At 39.9% G+C, this 26,946-nt stretch overlaps 1 protein-coding gene across 2 annotated transcripts in view; it reads left to right on the top strand.

Annotated features, from left to right (window-relative positions):
* Positions 1-26,946, top strand: part of MRTFA (myocardin related transcription factor A) — a 142,315-nt gene that overhangs the window by 93,370 nt on the left and 21,999 nt on the right. For both annotated transcript variants that reach the window (XM_054582420.1, XM_054582421.1), the window contains one exon: positions 9,315-9,380. In XM_054582420.1, coding sequence (XP_054438395.1) covers positions 9,315-9,380 — 66 coding nt within the window. The remainder of the gene's footprint in view (positions 1-9,314; positions 9,381-26,946) is intronic.

Below are 26,946 nucleotides of genomic sequence, written 5' to 3'. Positions count from 1 at the left end.
CTTATGTACTCTGTCTGAAATTACCACCCTCAGTTACTCTCTGTTCTCTTTTTCCACCATATTTTTCTTCACATAATGTACAACCAGAAATTATAATATATGTAATTTGTTGTTTCTCCCACTAAAACATGTGCTCCATGAGGGCCGGGACCTCATCTATTCTCCATTTTACTGCTATATCACCCAATACAGTGCCTAATGTATAATAGGTTCATGATGAATAGTAGTTTAATAAATGAATGAATGAATCAACCTGGAATCTCCCTAGTGCCAGGGAATAACCCTTGGCAGAATGTAGGAAGGAAGTTGTACCAGCAAGTGGGTGTTCTCTGCCTTTTCAGTATGGATGTTTCTGCATTGAAAACTACGGGGGAAGTAGGCCTGTGAGGTTCTCTTGTATCCTTGCAGACTGCCTCCTGTCTCTGGGAGGAGCCCCTATAAATGTCTTTACATGTGACCACTGTACCCTATTAGAGTCTCTCTTCCTTTTGGAATTTGAATGTAAGGATTCTTTTCAGATTGTGGAATTGTGAAGTGTCATATACTGTTCACTGAAATCACCTAAATTTTCCCCCAGTTAGTAAGTACATAGATCTTTCTAGCCACATCATGCAGACAGCATTGTTAGTGTAGTGTCATTTTTAAACATGGGAACTGGTGTGTTTTGTGAAAGAAGAGAGTGCAACATATAACAGTGGTTAAGGGCTCCGACAATGGGTTGAGATGAATGACCTTGGACACAGTACTTAATCTCTCTAATGCCCAATTTCCTCATCTACAAATAGTATTATATAATAATAGTATCTTCCACATAGCCTTAAGAATTAAATAAGAGGATACATGCATGTTTACACCGCTTTATAAGTACAGTATTATTACACAATATAGAGACCTTTGTTTTGCATATTTTAGTAGCTCACGTTTGATTTTCATAAGCTTATCCTTTGTAAATTAGCAGGTTAGATGTATAAGTAGCCCAGGTTTACCAAACTAGAAAGATGCCTATCTCTCTACCTGTATTCCTGATGATATTCAGATTAAATAGAAAACATTTACCATTTTTTGGTATTATTTCCCATTCTGAAGCTGATTATTTGAGAAAGAATTTAACTCATGTTTACACACGATAGAGATGGACGAGAAATTTATGGAATTCTGAGAGAGATGAACGGTAAAACAGTCAATCTTGAAATCTCATTATAGATGGTTTTTGGTTAGCATATGTGATTTTAAACAGAATTAGGAACTGCTGTGTTCAGGTCTTTGCAACATTACATTATTATTTATTCTGTATGATTATGCCACAAATCATTTTATAAGTTGAATTTATTAAAAGGCCCATTATTATTTGTTCTTTATAATTAAGTAATCATTTATAGAAATTAATCAGTAATTTCTGTCCAAGGCAAGGTAACATTTCAGTGTGAAAAAACCTTACCTTTGATATATTTTGGTAATTCATTCATTAATCTTTCTGAAGGAAGAATCAAATCCATGAGCTTTTTAAATAAACATTTTATTTTGGCATAATTTTAGACTTAAAAGAAGTCACACAGATAGTACAGAGAGTTTCCGTATACCCTTCACCTTGTTGCCCCTAATGTTAACATTTTATATAACCATGGTACATTTGTCAAAACTAAGAGATTAACATTGGTACACTACTAAGTAAACTCTAAACTTTATTTGGATTTCATGTGTTCCCGCTGATGTCGTTTTTCTGCTCCAAGATCCAAAATAGGTTACTACATTGCATTTAGTCATGTGATTTTTAGATGGTGGATCAGTAGGATCCCAGAGAGAATTCACTTTCCTTTTCTCACCTCCACTTTTATTTTTTTGCCTTAAATCTGGATCTGAATTTCAGCAGCTCCCTCTTTCTCTGGTAACAGATGAGTGGACCTTTCTGGGTCCTTCACCCACTATTTCCATATGGAGAGCTTAGGTATTTAGGAGCATACTTTCAACACTCACTGTATATTTAATTTTATTATTGAATGGGTAGCGATTCTTCTGCTTTTCTCTGAGCCTTGCTTTATACATACTAGGTTGTCTAGAGTCTGGGAACAGAATGTACTGCTTCACTGACTGTGTGTTCCAGAACTGCCTTCCAAAAGGAAAGTTCTCTTTTCCTTTCTTTTTTCCCCTTCCCTCTCCCCTTCCCCTGTCTTTCAGTTCTTTCTCTGATGTTTTCAGTCTCCCCTTATAGGTCAGTTCTGTTAAATATATTGCATTCACTTGGAACTTATAAACTATTCATATAATCAACTCAATATGCAGTGCTTGCTCCTTTCCCCAGAAATCAGTTAGGTTGACAGTAAACCCTTCTGGTTAAGGGTAGGGCTAATTATAGAATACATTGGGCCTTTAAAATGCTGTTGTTTATTCTAAAAGCACAAGCCAGAAATACATTTTTGGTGCAGCGTACACTGTGCTAACCCATTCAGGCTCATTTCCCAAGTTGAAGGAAGAAAATTAATCATGAAAAGGATTAGAGAAACTTAATTTAGAAAGCTTAAGGAAATTACATATAAGAAGTAGAAGAAAAAAATTTCGGAGTTGCTGTGGGACAGGGTAAGGATCGAGAACTAGGGAGCAGGAGAGGCAGTGGAAAGGAGGAAGGAAACACAGGCATCTCTCCTCTTTTACATCTTTCTAGGCTCTATCAGCAAAGACTTGTGGGAGATTACAATAAGTAGGGGCCCAGACGAGTGATACCTGTTGGGAATAATATCAGAAAATTACTTGAACTTTAATACAAACTCATCCTGAGTATCAGTTAAATCCTCACCCGAGGACATTTTTTCATTGCTTTTTAGAGAGAGAGGAAGGGGGAGAGAGAAACATCGATGCAAGAGAGAAGCATCAATTGGTTGCCTCCCATAGGCGCCTGAACCGGGGATTCTATGTACCCGGATGGGGGATTGAACCCACAACCTAGGTATGTGCCTGACTGGGAATCAAACCCTCAACACTTCAGTTATGGGATGGCGATCCAACCAACAACTGAGCCATACCAGCCAGAGTTGAGGATAAAATATTTTTAAGGCCCAGTTTATATGTTCACTGGTCCTACCCCACATAGAAAGGATCTTGTTTCTCTCTCTTTATCATTTCCAGTATTGGGTAGTATCACTTTTGTACCTAAAAAATAAATAGCTATGTGAATTTTTGTTTTTAAGAAACCAACATTTCTTTATTATTTATGCACACATACGTATTACACTTAAGATTGGATGACTAGAATTTGGCTGGGACCCTTAGTAGTTCGGCATGTATACTAGCTAAAATTGAATTTTCCTATGACTTTTTAAGTCAAAATCTATATTGCAGGTATCACTGTTTTTCTTATAGCATTGTAATTACTCATTTGAGTTTCTTTTTTCCCATGAGACTTAAGAATTCCACAAGGAGGAGTACAGTGTCTCTTTCGCATACAATTCTCTACCTCCCAGCCTTGGCTTTGAGGGTACTAAAGACATTTGAATGCATGAATTGAGTCATGGAAACAGTCAAACTGCCTGGTTGGGATGTGGCATCTGAGTATGTTTTCTTTGAAAATACTTTTCACTCTTTTAAGTACTTATTTGATGGTTATTTTCTCCATGAAAGTGTAAACTTCACTGAAGGCAGTGATTAAATTGTTTTGGTCACTACTATATCCCCAGCAGCAAGTGAAGTGTCTGGTGTGTATACCAGACTCTGGTATTCCTTAAATGAACGCTGAAGGAAAGTTTTGACAAGGAACTAAGGAAGAACTGAATAAGGCAAGAATATGAAGTGAATAGATGTGCTGAACAACTAGAACAACTAAGCAAATAAGTGTAAAAAATAAATGAAACTGTCTGCCTTCTCTTATTTTCCTTCACCTTAAGCTGAGCAATCTCTTTTTCAAGACGTTTTAATATCTTAAACAATTGACTGTATTGTAGTAAAGGGGAAATGTGAAAAGTTAGTTATCATAGACTATTAAAGGAGGAGGAACTATGGATTGCAGGGTCTGACCTCTATAATATCCTTTATTCTTTTCCTATAAAACATTGTTCATAACTTGTACTTATTTGTATGTGATTTGATGTCTGTTATCCCATCAAACTGAAAGCTTTGTGTGAGCAAAGACCATAGGTGTATTCAGCACCTAGCACAGGGCCAGGCATAAGTACAGGCATATCTCAGGATTGTGGGTTTGGTTCCAGACTACTGCAATAGAATGAGTATTGCAACAAAGTGAGTTACAGTCTTTTTGCTGGTGGAGGGTCTTGCCTTCACTTTGTAAAGAAGAAACACATCTTGAAGTGCAGTCAAGCTAAGTGCAATAAAACGAGCTATACTGGTAGTTGCCTAGTAAACGTGTTAGATAACTGAATGGAGAAGAACTATCTCCCCATCCCAACTCCCAGTCCCTGTTGTGGTGATGCTGTAGTAACCCAGACAGCAGAACATGAGGAATACCTTCTCCTGGAGGCACCCTTCACCTGCTTTTAACCATACATTCTAAACATGAAACTAGTTGAGTGTTCAGAGAATTAATAGTCTTGGGTGTTCTGAATGATAGGTGATGTAGTTTTACAAATTGGGTGTTACTAAATGACTTTTCAGGCATGTAAGATACTGAAGTATAAAATACAGCAATAAAGTAGTTATAATTCACTGCTGCAAAGATGAGTATTCTAATTACCAGCATGCTACACTTCATATAACGCTAAAATCCACACTGTTCTTTATCTCATCTTCCCAATGGAAGCCACAGAGCTGGGCTTGAGTACTTATTTTTGCTTCTTTTTAGTCCTGATTGACCCAATCGTTTTGATTTGTTCATTTCTTGGATATTCCCTCCTGAGTGCCATTATCATTCTTCCATGTTCTTACAGTGCAGAAATATGTGATGTTCATTCCTCTGCTTTGCTTTCCCAAGTAGCCAGTTTTTCAATTAGCAATTGATCACTTTTGTTTGAAACAGGTGGAAAACTTGATTATTTTCACTTTGTGGTCCAGTTTCTTTTCTTTTCATTCTAATCGTTTTCTGTCAGGCAACTCAGTTGATTTACCATCCATCAGCTTTAAAGACATACACAGGCTGCTTACACAGACCCACTTAGAAACAGATGGTATTATTAAATTTGTGGAATTCAATAACAGTGAATGTATAAAGACTCATGCTTATACACAAATAGGTATTTTTGTTTAGTTTTTGTGGACTTGGGGAGCAGAGAGGAAAGCTAAATGTTAATGTATATGAAAGAGAGATTTCATTAAATTCTTACTTTTTTGAATCTCCTTGGCCTGGTGCTGTCTGTGACAATATTAATTTGAACCTAGTGTTAGGTAATTCTTGGTGAAGATGGATGTACGTTAAATGTATAGTCGCTAAAATATAGTCCTGATTTGTGTACCTCTTGCAGTGAATACGGAACATATAGCTCTTAATGTTATTTACTGAAAGTGAGGTACTAAATGATTTCTTCTAAAATGGATCTGGAAACATAAAAGCATTTTTATTTATAGTGTTTAGAATTAAGAGGAAGTAAGACTAAGGAAAGAGGATATTCATGTAAATATCCATTTCTTTATAGTTGAAAGTCTTAGAAAAGATCATTACATACTGACACACAGGCAAACAGATAAATTACAAAATAAAGTGTAGGTTGACTGCCATAATTTTGAGTTTACTGCTTAGGTCTTTTTTTCCCCTCCTTATGAAGATTGTTAGAGTTAGTAGGAGAGTGTTATGCAATGTATAAAATGGAACATACCTACAATCAAGTTGCAATACCCAAGATAATACTGATGACTAGTGATAATACTGAATAACTAAATAAATTCTGTTATTTGAATGGGTAGTTTAACTGCTGAGAGGGACAAGATGGGATTTTCAAATAACTAAACTAATTTTGTTTTAGAGATGAAGAGGGCTTATTAGGTAAACTTTCCTCTTTGAGCTAAAGTTGTTTTAAAAAAAAAAGATCTAACATAAGATCTTTGCTCTCCATAAAAAAGTTGAATCGTAGACTTAAAGTTTTGCTTTCATGAAGCAAGAAGTTTTTAATCAGGAAGTTTGCATAATCTAGTCCTTCTGGCCCTATCTGTATATGGTTATTTTAGGAGGGCTGCTGATTGCTGTTTCAAAATTATTCTTGGCTAACAGCCATAGTTTTCATTGGTTATTGTTTCTTTGAGGTACTCAGACTTACTGAATTGCATTAGATTTCCTTTTTCTCTGAAATCAAATTAATTTGTTATGTATTATCATTTTCTAATAGCTCACGTTCCACTGGGCCTTAGAAACGCTATAGAAGATGACAAATATTTACCCTTTTTCCCCTCTTTATCTTGCCTGGCCCTTCTCTTTCTTTACTCCAAGGAGACATATGGGATAGTTAGTATTAAGTACCTACACTTTTAGAGTCACAGAGACATGGGTATGAATCCTCATTCCAGCATTTTGGAATGATGTGACTGAAGGCAAAATTTTAAAATATTCTGGATCTTTAAATTTTCTCATTTGGAAAATGGAGATAATAATTGTACTGTTCTCACAGGGCTTTTTTAAAAAAAATATATATAAATAAGTTAAAAGCCTGGTAGTCACTTAACAAAGGAATGACTCAGCAATACTAAATGACTCCTAACTATTATTTGTATTTTATTATTATAATTATTATTGCTGCTGAGGTATGATTAAAATTTATTCTGAAGTCAAATTCCTAGATTAATTTAAATTTGCTTTACTGGCTCTGCATGGTATAGCTAGGTTGGTGGGGCGTTGTCCCACAAAGCAAAAGGTCATAGGTTCAATTCCCAATCAGGACCAATGCCTGGGTTGCCTGTTTAGTCCCCGTCGGAACACATACACGTATGGGAGGCAGTCGATTGATGATTTCTCTCTCACATCAATGTTTCTCTCCTTCTCTTTCTTCCTCCTTTCCCCTCTCTAAAAATAAATTAAATCTTTAAAAATAAATAAATTTGTTTCAGTGATGCTGATCACCTGAACTCCTTTGACCCTGATCTGAACCATCTGTTTTCCCAAGCCTCTTTGTCTCCCTTACCAGAGAATGTTGCCTGTTGTCTCAGCGGCACAGGTTTCTAGAACAACCTGGAGAAGCAGAGAATAAGGAACCCAGGGTCTAGAATCAAAATGCTTGGGTTCAGATCCTCTTATGCTTCTTATTAGTGGGATAACCTTAGGTTAATTAATTTTTCTGAGCATTTTCCTTACCTGAAAATAGGATTAATAATACCTGTCTCTCTCCATGGGGGGAGTATGAAGATTAAATGAGTTAAAACATGGAAGTATATAGAACAGGGCACATATCCTATAAATGTTAGCTAATAGTGTGGCTATTGCTATTTGTATCTATTTTAATCTGCAAAGTTTTGTTTTCAACAGTGTTAATTTGTTAAAGAAATAATATAGTTATAATAATAACTTCCTGATTAGATTTATTAGACTGTATTTATCATCAATTTGAGATCCAGTTCAATTCAAGAAACAATTACTAAGTGCCTACTGTGTATTAAGTGCTATGGTGGGGGGCATACATTAAGAAGATATAGAGGGTCCAGCACAAATAACACCCCTCTTTTATGAGTTGGTAACCTATACCAAATCTTTTGTTACAAAATCATAAGCTTGTAATTCTCTAACATAACAATATCACACTGAACACACCATATGACATTTTAGGTGAAATGTTCAAATTACTATCCATCTTTTGCGAGACATTCATGTACCCTACGAACCCACACTCAATGGTGTTACCTCTGCTGGGCGCTGAATTTCCTGCTCTCCCAAGAGTTTATAAACTGGCAGGGGAGAGAAAATATATTCAGAGGTTAAGTATTACACAGGAAAAAACATTGCTATACTTTTTATATCAGATAAAAAGTAGCTCACAAGAGGCGTAGACTAATTCTGTATGCCAAAGAGTGAGTTGAGAAGGTGAGGTGAAGAGAGTAGGCATTTCCAGGTGAAGTGAATGAGGAGTTGGGAAAGTACATAGTGCTTGAAGAAGAGTAAATTGGACAACTTTGGGGTGACTTAGAATGGAAGAGACGTAGCACAAGTAAGGACACAGGCCAGTGAACTATCACTGCAACATGGGAAAATATGGTGCAATAAACTTGATAAAATAGGAGCATTGAGGAGAGGGAAGAGATGAAGTTGACTCAAATACTTTAGTATTAGACCTGGGGAGGATAGTGATACCATAAAAAAGAAAGAGAGTATGAAGTGGATTAGGTGTTTGGGAGAAAGACAAGCTCTACCTTGGGCCTCCTGGATTTGAGATATAGTCAGAAGTCTAATTACGATTCTGTCATTCATGGAGGCCTTCTTAAAAACCACTCTATGGATGGAAAAGGCAAATATTAGGGTAATAAGATTCCTAATAAATGCAGGTTCCTCTCAGATGTGACTTGCAGGGACCTTATAATTGAAGACTTACCATGTAAGGGGACTGTCCTTGGCCATGGGACCCTTCTCACCCTCCTTTTTTGAACATTTTCTCAGCCAGCCTTTGAATGCAGGCCATGGCATCATCATTGTGCATGATGTGTAGTGACAATACCCTTTAGGTTTTATTGGCATTTGAAATAAAGATCGTTGGCTAAAAAGTTGTTTCATTAAGAGGTGCTGTGGAGTGGAAACAGGAGAAACACCTGTCAGCCTCTTCCCGCCCCTGTGCTGTGCATCTAGTTTGGTTTCTTCACCTCTACTGAAAAAGGCTCTGAGTGAAGAAGGGAATAAAAGAGTTATATTAATGGTAAAATATTTTCTGGTCTGGAGAAATACATCCCTTGGTGAAAATAGGTATGATATTTAGATACAGACGAAAAGATTTTACCAATACTTCCTGATCTATATGAATAACTGTATCATTGACTATACTAAGGTGGTAAACATTTGCTACCAGGAAGAAAGTAAGAACCATCTAGGAAGCTTTTTCTGCTGGATGGTGGTCCTCAAATTTTCTTTTGAGTTAAGCATTTGTGTCATTTTCTTTTTTTAGCCTTAAGAGGAGGGCAGTGTTGTAGGAGGTTTTGAGCAAGAGGCAAGAGTTTGGTACTTTGTGGATTGTTATCGCCCTGCAAGACCCTTTGCAACTTCCTCTCGCCGCCCACAGCAGAATACGGAAACCCTGCTGTATCAGGCCACTTCTGCAATTATAGTCACAATTCAAGGGGATCCTTCTTTCACATTACACCCTTCTGCTTTGAGACTTTGTTTGCATTTGAAAATGAGTCTTTTTTGGTGGAATACCCAACTGAGTCTTCACCTCTCCTCTCTCTCCTCTCTCTTTGCTGCCCTGCAGTGCTGCAGTTGAAGCTCCAGCAGCGGCGGACGCGGGAAGAACTGGTGAGCCAAGGGATCATGCCGCGTAAGTACCACTCTCTTTCAGCATTTGATTGAGTTGCTTTTAGGAGAGAATTCTGTGTGCCCGATATGTCGTGGAAGGCACCCAACAGAATACAATGGCAACAGGTTTCATCTTTCTCTCAGCTTGTGTTTTCCCAGATTCAGAGACTTTCAGTCACTAGTGAAGAAAACTGCCTTAATTGATTGAGTTCAGTGCAACAAACAGCATTAGATTTAACAGTGCCATCATTAGCTTTTGAATTGCACCTTTAAAGGGTTTCTATACCCTGTTCCACTTCCTTTTATAGGAGGAGCAGATCTTGATCTGGAATATTGTGGGGAGGAACCCACTTTGTGCCTGTGATTTGCCATAGTGCCGAGGTTCTTTTAGAAAGAGAAAACCTTTTTCCACCTGGCATTTTAAATCAACTATAGTTTTACTTAGAGTGAGCTTCTCAGGTACCGTAAGGCTGGCATGGGTGTGAATGTGCTTGTAATGGAGACTTAGATGGGGTTGTTGCAGAGCTGGGCACAGTGGGTACAGAGCAGCATCACTCAAGGACAAATTAAACCAACCTTGGAATCTGTTAGAAGTATGAGAAATTTGCTTCTAATGCCAACAGCATTACAAACTGAGTAGAAGCAAGAGCCAGCAAGATTTTGCTCTTTTTGACCTTTTTTTTAAGTCATCAACAGTGAGCTTAGGTGCTCTGTCTTTTATCGCTACTTGGATATACCCTAATAAAGTTTTGAAAAATGTCATACAACAGCTCCTAGCTTCATAAGGGGAAAACAGGTGTTTTTCACATTAACATAGTGCCTGCTGACGTACTACCACTGTGTTTTCCTAATTCCCATTCATTCATTCACTCATTTATTCATTCAAAATATTTGAGTACCGTATATGCCTGCTGATACAGCAAGATAAACCCAGCTCCTGCTGTCAAGAGTGTTATATTTAGAAGAATACTGATAATAAACAAGAGGACAAATAAGATAATTTCAGAGTATGTTAAGTGCTATGAAATAAGTTAACTGGTTGGTGTGTTAATAAGTAATAGGGATGAGATGGGATCACTTTGGGGTCAAGAAAGTCCCCCCTGAATAGGAAATATTTGAGCGGAGATCTGAAGGATGAAATGGAGTTAGCCATACAGAAGTAGAAGGAAGAGGAGAAGGAAAAGCAAGTGTAAGGCCCTAGAACAGGAAAGAGCCTGGCATGTTGAAAACCTCAAGGAAGCCATTGTGGCTGGGGCCTGGTAAGTGAGAGGAGAGCGAGGCCAGTTAAGATGGTACGGTGGGCAGGGCCAGAATGAGGGCCTTACCAGCCACACAGAGGAGGTGGATTTTATTTTAAGTATAATGGGAAGCCAAACAACTGAGGATGGGATTTGATTTATGTCATTGTGATGGTAGGTCCATTTCTGAGAGCTAGAATTATATGACAAGTATAAGGAGTCTGAGTTCTGTTTCTATTCCTAAGCATCAGTCTCAAATTCATCTCTTTGTTTTCCACAATTAACTAGGAAGTCATTTACCTGCATTATGCATTTTTTCCTAGCCCTCCAATGAAGGATCCCCACCCCCAACCCTTAAAGTGTAGGAGAGAGCAGATGGTTTGTGTGTGCAGTAGATCAGTAATGTGATGAGGTAGGGCAGTGTTGTGCGTTACAAAACACTCCAGATATGCCCATCTACAAACCTCTGTAGAAGAACACGTTACCAAGAGTGTCATCTGCTTGTCCCCTTCACCAAGAACATCACATGTTTAGCCGCTACTTTGTGCTCAGGATAGTCCTAAATGCTACAGAGATTAAAGAAGTATGTCATGGTACCTGCCCTCAAGGCATTTAACAGTCTATTTGGGTAGCTAAACTTTACTCATACACAAAATAAAGAGCAATTCAGTGCTCATCAGTGGGGTGCTTGCCATAATTACAATACTAGTTCTGAGAGCATACTGCTGCTTTTCAGAATCTGCAACATGTTTAGGATCTAAAAGCCATGCAGAAGTTCCCTGTGCCCTTTGGTCTTTCATTTGGTATGAGGGGGGTATTGGAGATCACTGTTTAATATGATTAGTAAATGCAGTCTCTTGGCTTAAGTGTTCCATGTTGTTAAGACAAATCATGCTTAATTATTGGTGTTATCTGCTTATGTGTTTGTCTCTCCAAGTAGACTGTGAGCTCCTTGAGAAAGCATCTTATTTATGTTTCTGTCCCCAGTGTCTGGCACTGAATGAATGAATGAAGACAGCCAGTTTTAAAGTGTGTAGGGTGTGTGTATGACAGAAACAGATACCATCCTGTTGCAAACTTGTTGGATTTCTGGGTATGGAATTTGAAACAATGCTCCTGTTCTGTCAGGAGCTGAGATTCAAAAATGTTCTGAATTATCTGATTGTGTAATTTGGATTGTTGTCTCTGTGAAGTGAGAACAATTGCCCTTCCTGTAGAAATAGAAAAGACCTGCTTCTATGGGAATACTGCTTATTCCCTCATAACAAGAGCCACCCTCAGCTATGACAGTCTTGATTTTCAGCATTCCTAGTGAAGGAAGTAGGTAGCAAACTCTTAGATTATGAAAAAGAATGTTGAGGCCTGGGAATAGCTTCAAGTATGAAATCCCCTGTTCATCTATATACCTGGTGACACACAGATAAGATTCTGAATTCCCACAGATGTGACTTATGTATTGTCAGCCCCTTGCACCATGAGTAACCTACTTCCTCACCACAACCCTGCACCCACTACCCTAATTCCTACTGTAATCTCTACCTGCCGTCTTTCACCAATATCTCCATGTCTTTCAAAGAAAATATAAGCAGTGTTGGGGGCATATCATAAATGACCAGCAAGTTGTTGCTGATTATTGGAGATTTGGAGACCCTAAAAAGTAACATCTGGTTTGAAGTGGCTACTTCCATTTCCCATCTCGCTGGCTTGAAGAGTTTCTGAAAAGTCCTATCATTTTTACATTTGTTTGTTGTGCAATTTAGGAAGTGGGGAGAGTCCTCAAGCTGGGAGAAAGGAGTAATGTGGCATGGCCATATTCTGCTTCACTTATGTGTTCACATCTTTTATCAAATTCTTCTCATCTCAGTCTTTTTTTTAGCTCTGGGAAGAAAAACCCACCCATGTCATTCCCCAGAATATTCACTCACAGTTACCATGTAGGACTGGCTTTCAGTTCTGACATCATATCTCTAGGACACACTGTCTCCAATGGCTCCCTTGCCTCCAGGGTTAGTCATGTTTCTGCATATCACTTAGAGTTGAGATATGGCCTTTCCATAAAGTTCAGGGGATTAAAGGATCTCTCAGTTCCTACACACTCTTCTCTGCTTCTTGAAATGCTCTGTTCATGGCATCTAAGCTATGGGGTATAGAAGTTGGTTTCTGATGTATTTTTAAACAGGATCATTTCCCAGAATCCTTCATTCTCATGTAAACACATGTCTCATTTAACATCACTGAAACCCTACCAAATACAGTGTGCCAGATAGCAAAGGATTACATATTCCAGGCCCTAAGCTTTCTTTAATAATGTCTGAAGCTCTGCATGTCTGGAGGGAGAGGAGAAATGGCACAGACAGGAAGCTGGTGTTTAACTCCAAAGATAAAGATCAGGAATGCTTCTGTATTCCGAATGAAGACTCATGGAAGAGATGGGTCTTGTGTGGTACACTTTGGTCTCAAACAAAGCATCCCCCACAGCCTTTCTCTTTGACATTTAAAGGTACACAGGATCATAAGGTTAAGGTGAAAACTAAGAAAAATGTTCTGGCTTATGAAAGCTGCTGTAGAGGAATAACCTTTTAAAGGAAAGCATGGAAGTTCTGACCCAGACAGATGAGAAAATAGTCTCCTGTAATCTTTCTGGATATGAGAGAAGAAACTTGTTTGTCTCTTCCTCCTCCACTTGTCATTCTGTTTTGAATTCTTGAGAAAATAACAAAGTAGCATGTTTCTGATGCTATAGTTCACCCTCAGTTTACTGTTTCCCAAGTGCTCATAGTAGAAAAAGCTTGATACCTTGGCAAGCACATAAAGAAATTATTTTTGTCTTTTAGATTCTCTAAGGACCTTGCTCTGTTTCTTGAGTCAGCTTGTTGTTTCATTTTAAATTGTGTTTCTGTGCACCCAGCCAGTGTCATTGGTTGCATTTACCTTCGAATGGTTGGTAGAATTCAAAGAGCGTGAGGGCAACACAACTCAGAGGGCAGCCGGTTAGTGTCAGTCCACAGGCCTCACAAACTACCTGGCCCTGAAAGGTGCTCAAACAAGTTGCTAAGTGAAAAAGTGTACAGATTGGCCACTTGTTTAACTGGTCCATGGGTCTATAAGTTGACCCTGTGTATCTCACGTTGAAACCAAAAGGAGTGGCTTCATGTCATGAGTTCCTGTAGTTTTGTATTTTTAATAAACTTCACTACATCTCACCTCCATAACCCTTTAGTTTTATAGTTTGATCCCTTTGTCACAGTTCAGCTGTCAGTGTCAGTTAAGTGATCTGCACTGAGAGACAGTATGGCCCAGATGTAGCACTCATCGCTAATCTAAGCCGTTATTTTACTGGGCCCCAATGTGAGCTGAAAAATCTGATCATCAGACTATAGCAGTCTCTACACCAAGAAAAAAATTATTCTAAACTCTGCAAGAAGTTATCTAGTGACTGGAAGTGTCAGGTTTGTTTACAATGATCCCTTTTCCTATGAATCTAAAATTCTTCTTAATATTTTTGTTATTTGTAACTTGGGGGAATTATTACTTATATTACTCTTCAGCAAATATAAAACTGACTTTCAAGATTCTCCCTCCTGAGTACATATGGATCAAAGGCATTTTAGTAAAGATCCTTTAAAACTAATTTGTTTTTGTAATCCCTAAGAAGTTTCAGAGTTCCTTGTAATGAGAAAGCAACAGGAATGCCATGTGATCTATATTCCTCAGGTTACTGTGAATTCAGAAGAACTAGCCTCTAGACCAGCCCTGCCCAATAGCACTTTCAACAATGATGGAAATATTCTATAATATTAGGCACATGTGCTGTTGAGCACTTGAAATGAGGCTGGCTTGAGTAAGGAGCTGGATTTTTAATTTATTTTAATTTAATTTAATGTTAATTATTTTAAATTTAAAGAGTCGCATGTGGTAGGTGGCTATTTTATTAGACAATGGAGTTTTAGACCTTACTCTGCCTCTTAGGAACAAGGTGACTTTGGGCAATTTAGTTAACTTTTTTGAACTCAACTTCAACTTTTATAAAATGGGGGTAATAATACCTGTCTTGCCTATCCACAGAATTGGTCTGGAGGTAAATGAGATGATGTGTTGTTTATTATTTTGCAATATAGCATTGTTATTCTCAGTGAACAATGAGAGGAGCATTAGCTTCAATATGCCATCTTGTGAATCTGAAAGCAGGTTTTATTGGGTTGGCCAAAAAGTCTGTTAGGTTTTTTTCTGTAAAATAAGGCACGTTTTCATTTTCACCAGTAACGTTATTTATTTGATTATTTTGAGTATGTCAGCTATCTCCTGCTATTGGCTTCTAGTGGGTAGAGGCCAGGGCTGCTGCTAAACATCTTCCAATGCAAAAGACAATTATGCAGAGTTACTTGGGCATAATGTCAGTAGTGCTAAGAAACTTCACAAACCACTTTTGACCCATTTGATCAGTTACAGCACCTTCTCCATCCACTACACAAATCTTTTTTTGTGTGTTTCAGTTGTTTTTACCTTTCTTGAAATAATAAAGCATAATACGTCAAAATGTTGCGTATTTTCTTCCATCGTTAATATTAAAATGGCTGCATAAAAATTCACCAATTTTGATGTTTTTTCTTAATACACGTTGATATGACAGCGGTCACAATATGATCTAACAAAGTTGTTTTGAATGAAGTTAAAGACAGTTAAGCACTATTGGAGCCATCATATGGAAAAAGCATAAGTAACTTTTTGGCCACCCCAATAATATATATGTATATCACTAACTTCTGTCAAAACCAGTGTTTGGGAACAGAAGCTATTTTCAGTAAGTGAAATCATCCTTAATTCCACTTTTTTCCCCAACCCATGGGCTTAACAACAATTGCTGAAAACTGTTAGAATCAAAGAACCATTAACTAACTTGGTTCTCTGTTAAGATTGTTCCCTTTTTGGTCCTGTATTAACAGAATTGTCATTTTTTTAGCTTGTCTTCCATGGTAGTGGATGTTTCTTTTTTAACCTCTCTCAGGACAGTTAAACAAGTGCCTTGGTTGGAAATCGTGTTTTTTTGTTTGTTTATTTCTGGACAACTTTCCAAGAGATAGAATGTTCACCAGTGGGGACATAGTCTAGTGAGAGGACGTTTAAGATTTTCTAAGGAGCAACAGTGATTCCAGAACAGGTGAGATGGTCTGGTTTGAGGCGCAATTGCCCGTTTGTTTTTTAAACTTACAAAGATTTAAGATGACAAAATTGTAGGCTTCAAAGAAATGGCATTTATTTTGCTTTTAAGTGAAATGTTATAATATTGGAGAGATAACGTGTCTCAATGGAGACTTTGTAAATTGTGGGTTTGAGTGGGCAGAGGGTAAGAATAGATCCTCACCTGGGCCATGGTCATTTCCCGTTTGCTCCAGTCCACTTGGGAGCTGCTAGAAGCTCTGTGTGGTAGTCTCTGAACTGCTGTCCCTGTGAGCCAAAGAAATTTGCCCAACATCTGACCAGGGCCCCTTTCCAGGAGGGGCTTAGGAAAGGCACCCCCAAGCTCTGCAGTTTGCCCTCTGCCCCTCTGCGGTTAGTGCCCTTGGGCCCCTACTTGTCTCGGAGGCTCACCATCACACACATTGGTGCCATCCATTTGGATCTTTTAGATACACAAATATCTTTGGGTGAAAGAGCTAGTTCCCTTTTTTAATTGAGATATAATCGACATATAACATTATATTGGTTTCAGGTGTACACCTTAACTTTTTTTTTTAAGAAACAAATTACTGCCCCCCCATCCCCCCCGCCCCTTGAGATGATGTGTCCTCAAGCACAAGAATGTGATCCTTTAGCTGGAGCTGAATCGCAAGTTTAAATGGCATTTGCAAAACATGTGTTCTAGAATTGCGACTAACCTGATCTCTAGATTTGAAGCTAAGAGAAAATTGTGTTAGGCATGTGGCCTCAGGAATATCTTCCCTTTTATCTCAGGAGACCACGAGCTGGGTACATCAGTCCCAGGTGATTTATGTTACATTTCTGTTAGATGTCAGTCATCATGCTCATCTCTCTTCCTGCTGTTGCAGGGTATACTCCTAGTCAGTGACTAGGATAAAACCTCCTTTTTGGCCAGTTGCTAACAAATCCTAAAATAGGACTCGAGAATGAGTTGTATATTCATGTTCTGAGCATATTCATTGCTGAATTCAAAGAATCCAACAGGGAGCTCTGCTGAACAAACCGTTAAAAGCAGTCTCCTTGATACGCGTTCTTGATACAATTTAATATCTAAAAGGTACCATAAATATTCATTTTCATTTAATAATTAGTTTTGGAAATGTGTGCGATATCCAAAGTTAATTTCTTTTCAAGATTAGTAAATTAAGTAAAGGAGTTTATAAAGTCACTTATTGAAGCTACTCATTTTACCTGAGTAATATACGAGTAAATGCTAAAGCATTACAGACCCATGAGGGAGCCCTGATAGATATCTGTCGATGGTGGTGATTTAAAATTCTTCACCGTAGCTCTGGCTGATGTAGCTCAGTGGATTGAGTGCTGGCCTGCGAACCAAAGGGATGCTGGTTTGATTTCCAGTCAGGGCACATGCCTGGGTTGCGGGCGGAGTCCCCAGTGAGGGGTGCGCGAGAGGCAACCACACACAGATGTTTCTCTCCTTTCTCTTTCTCCTTCCCTTCCCCTCTCTCTCAAAATAAATAAATAATTAAAAAAAATTCTTCACCTTTCTGGGATGTTATTTTCAGAAGGGCAAAGGTGATTTGGAGCTTGTATCTAAACCAATGACTTAGGCATACTGATTAAGGGGCTTCAAAAAGACGATAGGTTGTGTGGTTTATACTGGGATCACAATTGATCCGGAGCATTATACTGGACAATGATGTAAAAGCCAAAGATGAACATGGCCGGCATATATGTCAAAGAGAAACTTGGAAGTCTAGGTCCAAAATATTTCACCCCTGATATTTTAACCTTTTGGAATTCACTGTACCTGTTGATGTTCCTGCTTCACGAGATTGTGCACTGACCATTTCTCCCAGTCTGGAGTCTCTTTCTCCCTCAGTGAGTCAAGGGTGTGAGACAGGAGCAGCTGGCACTTCTGGAAAGGTAGAGGTAGTAGTATCCTTGAGTCTCCACTTTATATATTCATTCTTGGTCCTTGGCTTTCCTGCCGATTTGGGTGGAGGCGACCGCCCTGGGTGGTGGCGCACCTGAATACCAAAACAGGATGTGTATGAAGCACGCTCTCTGACTGTTAGTTTGGATCCTCGCTTGCCCCAGAATGTGTGGTTCCTTCCCCAGACCCTACCACCCATGCTCTTTCTTTGATTTCATGTGAACTTATTTCTGTTTTTCATTGATATGGCCAGTCTTTGGAAATGTTGACACAACTCTTTGGTTAATGGTGTTTGTTAGAGGATATTTTTGTAGGCATTTTGATATGACAGCTAAAAACAGTAAAACAAAAATCAAAGTCAAGCCCAGTTAGCTCTCAGCATTTGATTCCACACATGCTGCTTTTTTTTAGCAGGAGGATGGCAGAGAAAAACAGTTAAAACAGTAACAGTGCTTTAAGCTTAACAGAGCTTCTAACAAAGTACTTTCACTTTAAGGCCAACAGGGATCAGAGTAGTTTGTATAATTGCCATTTTGTGGGTGCTGAGGCTCAGAGGGGTGGTGTGACTTGTCTGGAGTCACACTGCCACTACAAGACAGGGTTTCATAGATACTCTGAAGCTGGTACAGTATGCCCTAGGTTAAGAGCCTCTACTCTGCCTGGATGCAGAATCCTAAGAAAAATCGTCTACCTAATGCTAGTATATAAAACGCTTACACAACCAATAGCACAGCTGACCTCTGCACTTTTGTAACTCATTGTGTAAGTGACCCTCCCCGTTTCCTGTATCGACACCAGTGAACCTCTGTGCTCCTCACTTGCTGCATGCTAAACCTAGGACTGTGTTCTGTGCTGCCTTCCAATGACTGTGACTGTCACGCCCTAGATTCAAACAGCAGGGTTTGGAATGCATCCCTGCTGAACGAGGCTCTTGACCAGGGGTGTGACTCTTAGAACACTAGCTTTGCAACTCAAAGCATTGATCCTGAAAGGGGCTCAAGAGATTAATTTGTTACCAGTTTATGGGCACCTATAGGGGCCACAGAGTTGAAATTTTGAATTAAGCTATTGAGAATGTTATCAAGTCCTTACTAAGTGTACTTTTTAGTCACCTTGCCCCGAGAATGAGAAAATAAAAATCTTTTATTTTCTTATCAGTTGTGTCACCTTTCCCTTGCCTTTTGGACTAGGGAACAGCAGCTTTTTAAATTTTAGTGGTACCAAAATCCTCAAAGAGCTCACTGAAGATTAAAGTTTTTGCCCTGACTAGTGTGGCTCAGTGGATTGAGCGCCTGCCTGCAAAACGAAAGGTCACTGGTTCAGTTCCCAGTCAGGGCACATGCCTTGGTTGCATGCCAGGTTCCCAGTTGGGGGCATGCAAGAGGCAACCATGTATCTCTCACACACTGATGTTTCTCTCCCTCTTCCCCCCCCCCCCGGTCCCTCCACCCCGCCCCACCCCCACCTTTTTTTTGGTGGATTTTATTTATCTTGAGACAGAGGGGAAGGGAGGGAGAAAAAGAGGGAGAGAAACATCAGTGTGTGGTTGCCGCTCACACACCACCTACTGGGGACTTGGCCCGCAACACAGGCTTGTGCCCTGATTGGGAATCCAACCAGCGGCCCTTTGGTTCACAGGCCAGCACTCGATCCACTGAGCCACACGAGCCAGGGCATCTTCCCCTCTCTCTTAAAAAAAAAAAAAAAAAAAAAATCAATCTTTTAAAAAATAAAATTCTTGAAGCCCAGGAATCTTCACTCCAGAGACATTCTAATGCAAATGGTTCTTGAACTACACTTGGAGAAACATGGGAGCAAGGGCTGCTGGTATCTCTCTCCTTTTAATTTTTAGTAATGACGTAGGCCAGTGATTTTCAACCTTTTTCATCTCATGGCATACATAAACTAATTACTAAAATTATGTGGCACACCAAAAAATACTTTTTTTTTGGCCAGTCTGACAAAAATGGGTATAATTTTGATTCATTCACACCAGATGGCTGTTGTTGTGTTGGTTGGTATTTTTTTATTTGACAACCTAAGAGAAAAGAGATCAGTGCCCTTGACTAAATAGTCAGGTATTGCATATTTTAAAAAATTTTGCAGCATACCAGGTGAAAATCTCTGGCATAGACTATTGTTATTTTCTTCTTCCCAGGAGTTCTGATGTAGAGGATGGCCCTGTCCACATAAGTCAAGAGCTGGTAACAAATAACTAAGACAGTTGAGGTTGTATTATATAAAATGATTGTTTATAAAGAACTTATGAACCACTGTCTCCAGTGCTGGGAAAAGCCTGCCTCGCCTGCCTCTTGTATGGCCTTGTACCATGTCAGTGGTCAGTTTGGCAGAGTTAACAAATTGTCTGGAGCTGTTGCCAAATTTCTGTGCTAGGGCCATGGGATGTTGCAAAAAGCTCAGTTAACTTTTGAAGGAGTTTGATTATTCAGTGACTCCCTCTTCAGCTATTTTGGCCCTTCAAGAGAGGGCTGGAGGAAAAAGGAATGGGAGGAGGTAGGCCCCCTTGACTTCTGCTGAAGTCCTTCCTTCTGTCCCATTGCCAATATTAGAAAAAAGAACAAGGCAGCATTTTTTTCCAAAGGAATTACCAGGAGAAGAAAGCACAATGTGAAAGAACAGATTAAAGTCAGGTGTTTTTTGTTTGCTTGTTTGTTTATTTGTGTTTGTTTTTGTTTTTGGCTGTCACATTTTTGGGAGGAAAAAGATACTTGATTAGGGATGTATCTTTCCTCCAACCCACCACCACCTTCCCCCTCCTTCTTCCTCTCTTACGCTGAAATATATATAAATAAAAAGATCTGAATTTTGAAATCAGAAGAGCCAGAGTCTAGTCTTTGTTCTGTAGTTGATGAGGATGCGATCTCAGGCAAGTCAGTTCTCCATTACAAGTATGTAGTGTGGAAAATAATAGCTCAAGTAAGCTAATTCCCAACACCTTATGCAAACATCAGGGATAAAAGAAGGAAACTGTTTACGGTGAGTCTTTTTATGTTACCCCCAGGAGCCTTTTTGTCAATGGTAATATTGATGGGCACAGTCCTACTTTCTTTCTTGTCCTTGTTTTACTTTCTCTGATACTACCTGAGAGCAGAGGGCCCTGTGTGCTACGCCCCCAACCATTTCCTCCTGCTCTTCTCTTTGTTTACTGTGCTCTGCCACTCGGGCCTCCTTGGTGTTCCCTGTCACTGAGGCAGTTTTCTACTCAGGGCCCTCACTGGCTGTTTTTCTTGCCTGGAAGGCTCTTCCCTAGATGGCTACAGGGTTCACTCCCTTCCCCCAGGTCTCTGCTCAAATGTCACATCAGAAAGTCTTTTACTGAACACTTGTTATGAGTTGCTCCTACCCATTACTCTCTATTGCTGTACCCTGCTTTATATTTCTTCACAGTATGTATGCCCTCCTACTGTGTTGTATGTGTGTTTCATACTGGAATGTAAGCTCTATGAGAATATGGGTATCCCAGCACCAAAACAGGGCCTGACACATGTGGGCTCTCAATAAGTACTTTTTTGGGGAGAGTGCATGTGTAATTAACTGTTAATTCATCTTAACCTCTCAGGGACGTAAACTCTGCACTCTACTTCCTCACCTCTTACTCCTCAACCTGTTGCAGTTAGTTTCAGCCTCCACCAACCCACTTGCATAGCTCTGAGTCCACTGCTTTGTCCTTAGTATAAGAAATCCTCTAGAAAGTTTGCAAACCTTATTTCATCTGCTTGTCTACTATTAGCCTCTCTTCATGCCTACACTCCTTTTCTTGAAGCTTGCTCCTGACATCAGCTTTGCCTAGTCCGCTCCGGCCTCTGTGAGCCTCAGGTTTCTGTGCTAGGCTCCCTTTGTCACCTGTGTTTAAATTCTGAGATTCCCTTAGATTCTGCCTGGGAAGTATTATCTTCTGTCTTTCCATATTGTATAGCGTTATCCCTAAATGATGATGATGATACATGTGCACGTGCACGGATGCGTGTGTCCACACACACAAACCCCACTTGTACATCTCTTAATAGGATGTCTCTCAAACCAACTCATACCTAAAACTGAACACTATCTCCTTGTCCTGAGCTTATCCTCTGGTATCCTCTGTCTGGAAGTGTTAATGGCACAACATTCACCCAGTCATTCCATTTTGTTCTTCTAAATGGCCTCTTGATCCCTACTAGAATGATCTTGTAAAAATGCAGTTCTTATTATTTTGCAGTTCCTGGCTGTAATAATGGGTTTCAGGCAGGGACCATCAGTAGTTTCTAAAATGATTAGGTAAAGGTGGTTAGGGAACAGAATTTTCACATGTCCTCAAAATGTTACCCTGCAGATAACATATTAATTACAAAGAGTGAAATGCTCTGGTGTCGCCTTTCAAACTTTTAGCACCATCAGTGGTTGGACAACATGATATTACGTGCCTTCTGATATTAAGTACACATCAGCTAAGTAGTTTTCTTGGCAAAAACGTTTAACCTATAAATCTTATCATGAGGAACTGGATTAAAAATATAGGGCGTTCTTTTTGCGAGACAGCTGGTTTATATACTTAACTCAGTGCCATGGAAAAGGTAGGAATACTGTTCTAGACTGTGACTGGAGAGACAGCAACCAAATGAAGTGTATAGCTCTTGATTAAATCTTGGATTTAGGGCTGGGGATGGGGGAGCGGATTCAAATAGCTATGAAAGCCAGTTTGTGGGCAGTTGCGGAAATTCAAATATGGACTGTAAATTAGATTACATTATTGAATTAATAATAATTTTCTTAGGTGTGATATAGGTATTTGGTTATGTAAGAGAATGCCCTTATTCTTAGGAAATGTGTACTGAAGAATTTAGGGATGAAATGTTGTGATTGTTATCTGCAGTTAGCTTTCAAGTGATTCCATAAACAAAAAAAAATGTGTGTGTGCCTGTGTGCAAATGAGAAAGAGAGGTAAAACAAATAGAGCTAAAAGATAACTGGGGAATCTAGGTCAGAGTTATAGGGCTGTTCGTTATTTGCTCTTTTAGCGTTGGGCGGGGGGCGTTTGAAAAATTCAAACTTAAAAGGAGGTGTGGGAAGGAGAGACCATGTGCGTGCTGGCATGGGGGTGACATGAATACATGCCAATCATCAGTATTTCTGCTTGTTTTATTATTTTTTTTAAGATTGTATTTATTTTCAGAGAGAAGGGAACAGAGTGAGAAAGAGAGGGAAAAATGCATCAATGTGTGATCAGTTGCCTCTTGTGTGTCCTCAGCTAGGGACATGGCCCACAACCCAGGCATATGCCCTGACTGGGAATCGAACCAGTAACCTTTCAGTTCATAGGCCAGCACTCAATCTACTGAGCCATACCAGCCAGGGCTGCTTGTTTTATTTTTTAACATAAAACATCAAGTTAGAAATAACTCTTCCAAACCACCTCCATGCACTCTGGCCTTCTTTGATACGGCCCAGGCCACAGGTATTGGGGTGCTTCATTATAGCCTTGCAAGGGGGAAGGCCGACGCCCCACTTGACCTTTTTTGGTAGGAGTGAGGCTACTTTTTCTTCTTTGGTGTCTGGCTAGAATAGAACAGTTACTGTTTAAAAGTTTTCTGTCTTGCTCGGCTGCCCTTTTCCTGGTCCCTTGGCTAGTGAGAGTAGGCTTTGTTGGGGCTTTTTTGGTCCACCTTCGTTGGCATTTCCAGGTTGCTGGCTTCTTCAGCTCCCGGTCTAGGATGTATGAGGCAAAAAAGGAAACCCAGGAAACTCACCACTTTGTCGCTCTTTGTGTCAACCTGCTTTTGTTTTATGTACAATGTGCAGAGTTTTTAGTTGTACTTAGCGGGAGAAATAGAGAAAAGTACATCTGCTACATCTTCCCAGATGCAGAAGTCCCTACAGCAATACATTAAAGCTCCTCATGGGCTGGGCCCTGCCTCCCCTTGCAGCCTCATTGTCCCCACATGAACTCCTAGGTTCAACCATATCAGACTGCTTGTAGTCCCTTGAAATTGTGCACTTTCATACCTTCATGCTCTTGCTCTTCCTCAGCCTCAAATGACCTCCTGCATCTCTTCCTTGTTTCTTGGTGATTGTATTTCATTCATTTGGATTTTCTCTGTAAAATCTACTTGGACAGTTTGCACACTTCCCTCAGGCTGAATGTTGCCTCTTCTGTCTTACGTAGCACTTTAAGTGACCTCTACAAATGTACTTCCACCTCGTATTGTAATTACTTGTCGTTTTTCCTAAGCAGACCATGAGCTACCTTCGAGGACTGGGACCCCATCCTGTGTGTCCTTGTTCTCAGTAACTAGCACAGTGCCACGGGTCCTTGAATAACATCGCTTAATTCAGCATTTTGTTATAATGTTGATGAGACACTCTAGGCACTTTTCTTTTTTATCCTCACCTGAGGACATTTTTTCCACTGCTTTTAGAGAGAGAGGAAGGAAGGGAGAGAAACATTGATGTGAGAGAGAAACCTTCTGTACACACCCAGACCAGGGATCAGACTCACAACCCAGGCACATACCCTGACTGGGAATCAAACCCACAACCCCTCCGTTATGTGAGGACACTCCAGCTGACAGCCATGCCAGCTAGGGTGAACTTAACTCTTGTTTACATTAATTAGCCTGTGATAAAATTGGGTTCATGAAATGCAGTTTCGCTTAAAGTTGCAGAAACTGTCAAGTGATGTTAAGTGGGGACTTGCTGTAGTTACTCAAGACTTGGTTATTGGATAGATGGATGGGTGAATGTATTTCTAGTTTCCCACCTAGGTTGTTAAATATATTTGTTCCCATACATACACACAGCCTCCACTGATGCACCATGCGTATGCCCTCTGCTTCTGCAGTGGAAAGAAGCCTGACAGGCTTGCCTGAAAGAAGGGCTCCTTAGCCTATGGCATTCTGTTGACCTCTGTTAGCTGTACTTTGCTCATAACCTTTGAGTTCCTCTGAATACAGAATTGGTGGAGAGCTTCTGGCATAGTATCTTATCGAGGATGGGAACCATTATTTTTATTTTGTCAGCACCTAATAAAGTGACATTCAGACCCAGCCACCTAGTAGATATTTCTTAATGATAATGATGAGGAAATAAATCTTTATGGTTATTTGCTATCCTTCCTTGCTGAGGTTTATTTCCAGAACTGCTTTGTGGACCCTAAACTTTCTCTTGTTTTCATGTTTAAATAAATCTGGGCTGGTGATAGGAACATGTTGTTTAATATCCTAAATTAATGTGATAGGTTGGTTTTCAAGTGTCTTCATACCTACTCCTCAGTGCTAGATTTTTAAAAAAGATTTTATGTATTTATTTTTGGAGAGAGGGGAAGGGAGGGAGAAAGAGAGGGAGAGAAACATTGACTAGTTGCCTCTTGTACATGTCCTGACAGGAGAGGAAAGCACCTCCCTGACAGGGAACCAAACCTGCAACCCAGGCATTTACCCTGACTGGGAATCAAACTGGCGACCTTTTGCTTTGCAGAACAACTCCAAAGAACTGAGCCACATTGGTCAGGGCCTCAGTGCTAGATTAAATCAAGACTGCTCGACTCCAGTGCTCCTGCACTGTAAGCCACAAAGCCTGTAGACACAGTCAGCACAACTTTGAGCTCCCTTTGGAGGTGATAGCAGTACAGTTTGTCCTCCTCATCTCCAGGTTCTGCGTCCATGAATTCAACTAGCTTTGGGCTGAAAATGTTCAGGAAAATAATGTTACGTGGTTGCTGATGTGTACTATGTAGGTATGCCTACGATGGTTGCGTCTGTACTGAACAGGTACAGACTTTATTTTCTTGTCACTATTTGCTAAAAAATATAGTATAATGACTAATTTACATTGTATTGAGTATTATAAGTAATCTGGAGATGATTTAAAGTATAAGGGAGGATTATATAGGTTATATGCAGATTCTACACCATTTTATGTAAGAGTAGTTTGGTATCCGTGGGGAGTCCTAGAAACAATCTCCTGCGGATACTGAGGGATGACAGTGTATTTTTAAAAAGAAAGTTGAAAACATTTCTTTCCTTTTAGTTCACAATGACCTCATTTAATTAATGGAGCAAACGTGTAAGCAGAGAAAGAAAATGTGTGCCAGAGAGAAGGAACAATATTAATTGGTGGTTTTAGCCAGCCAGGGGCGGGGCCCACATCTAGAACTGAAACCGTGATTAAGAACACCACACCTCTTAGCCACTTCTGTGCATCTGACTTCCGTGGGAGCTTGGTTATTTTCCTTTCAGATCGTGCTACACACTTCCCTTTGTTCATGCAAAGCCATGCTAGTGTTCCTGCAGAATCAGCTCCCAGAGAGTGGGAGTAAAGGATTAAGACCTACCTTCCAAAACCAAAAATGTGTATTCCTATAAACAATATACACAGCTCTGGGGTTTGCAGTGGTCTTTGGGGCTTTTGTTTCTGGGAAAGTGAAAGTTCTGAGCAATATCCTGGCTACTCTGACAAAACCAGTAAGGCAGCAAGGAGGAGGGAGATGAAGGTCCAAGACGAATGCAGCCCTCCTGGTCAGACACATTTATGGGTTAATGTTGAGTCTTTTCGATTTTCCACAACTGGCAGAAGTTGAAGTTTAAAAGCATTTTCTGCTTTGCTGGCCTTCCATGTATTTCATTCCCTTAGCGCAGAAGCTTGAGGTGACTTCCATTTGCTCCTACATCAGTAAAACCCGGGGCTTCCCTTTTTGTCACTCTTGTACCTCCTACCCTCCACAGCTGTGGCTTTGAACAGAACTGGCTGGACGTGCATAAGGATGCCCTCTCGACCCCACACCCCAGTGTACCCCGAGCTGCCCCAGCTCCAGTCTGTCCCCAAATAAACCTGAGAAGTGCCTTATAGGACTCTTGACAGAATTCTGAAGGACATGGGGTCATTGCTCTTTTCATCTGTTAGAATTAGTTATTGAATTGCTGACCTTGCTATAAGAGAGCATAATTAGAAATGGGAAGGGAGTGGGCAGGGGAGAGTAATGGGAGAAACAGGGACAACTGTAATTGAACAGCAATAAAAAAAGAAAGAAAGGGGGAAAGAGCTGCACAAAGTGAGGGGGCTATTCAAGGACTGAGAGAAACTTACACAGTTGTGAGGAGGCTTAGAGAAGGAAGAGTTGAAGACAGAGCTGGACCTGGGTTGGGGCCCACCACTCAGTGAATGACCTCACAGGTTGCTGCAGTGTTGGTTTTATCACATATAGCATTGGAATGCTGGTTCCTACCACCAGGAATTGTCTTTTGGAATTGGTAATTACC

This window comes from Pteronotus mesoamericanus, unplaced genomic scaffold (genome assembly GCF_021234165.1).
Source record: "Pteronotus mesoamericanus isolate MK-2021 breed Mesoamerican mustached bat unplaced genomic scaffold, CSHL_Meso_final contig_702, whole genome shotgun sequence".
Classification (NCBI taxonomy): domain Eukaryota; kingdom Metazoa; phylum Chordata; class Mammalia; order Chiroptera; family Mormoopidae; genus Pteronotus; species Pteronotus mesoamericanus.
This window is presented reverse-complemented; position numbering and strand designations above follow the sequence as displayed.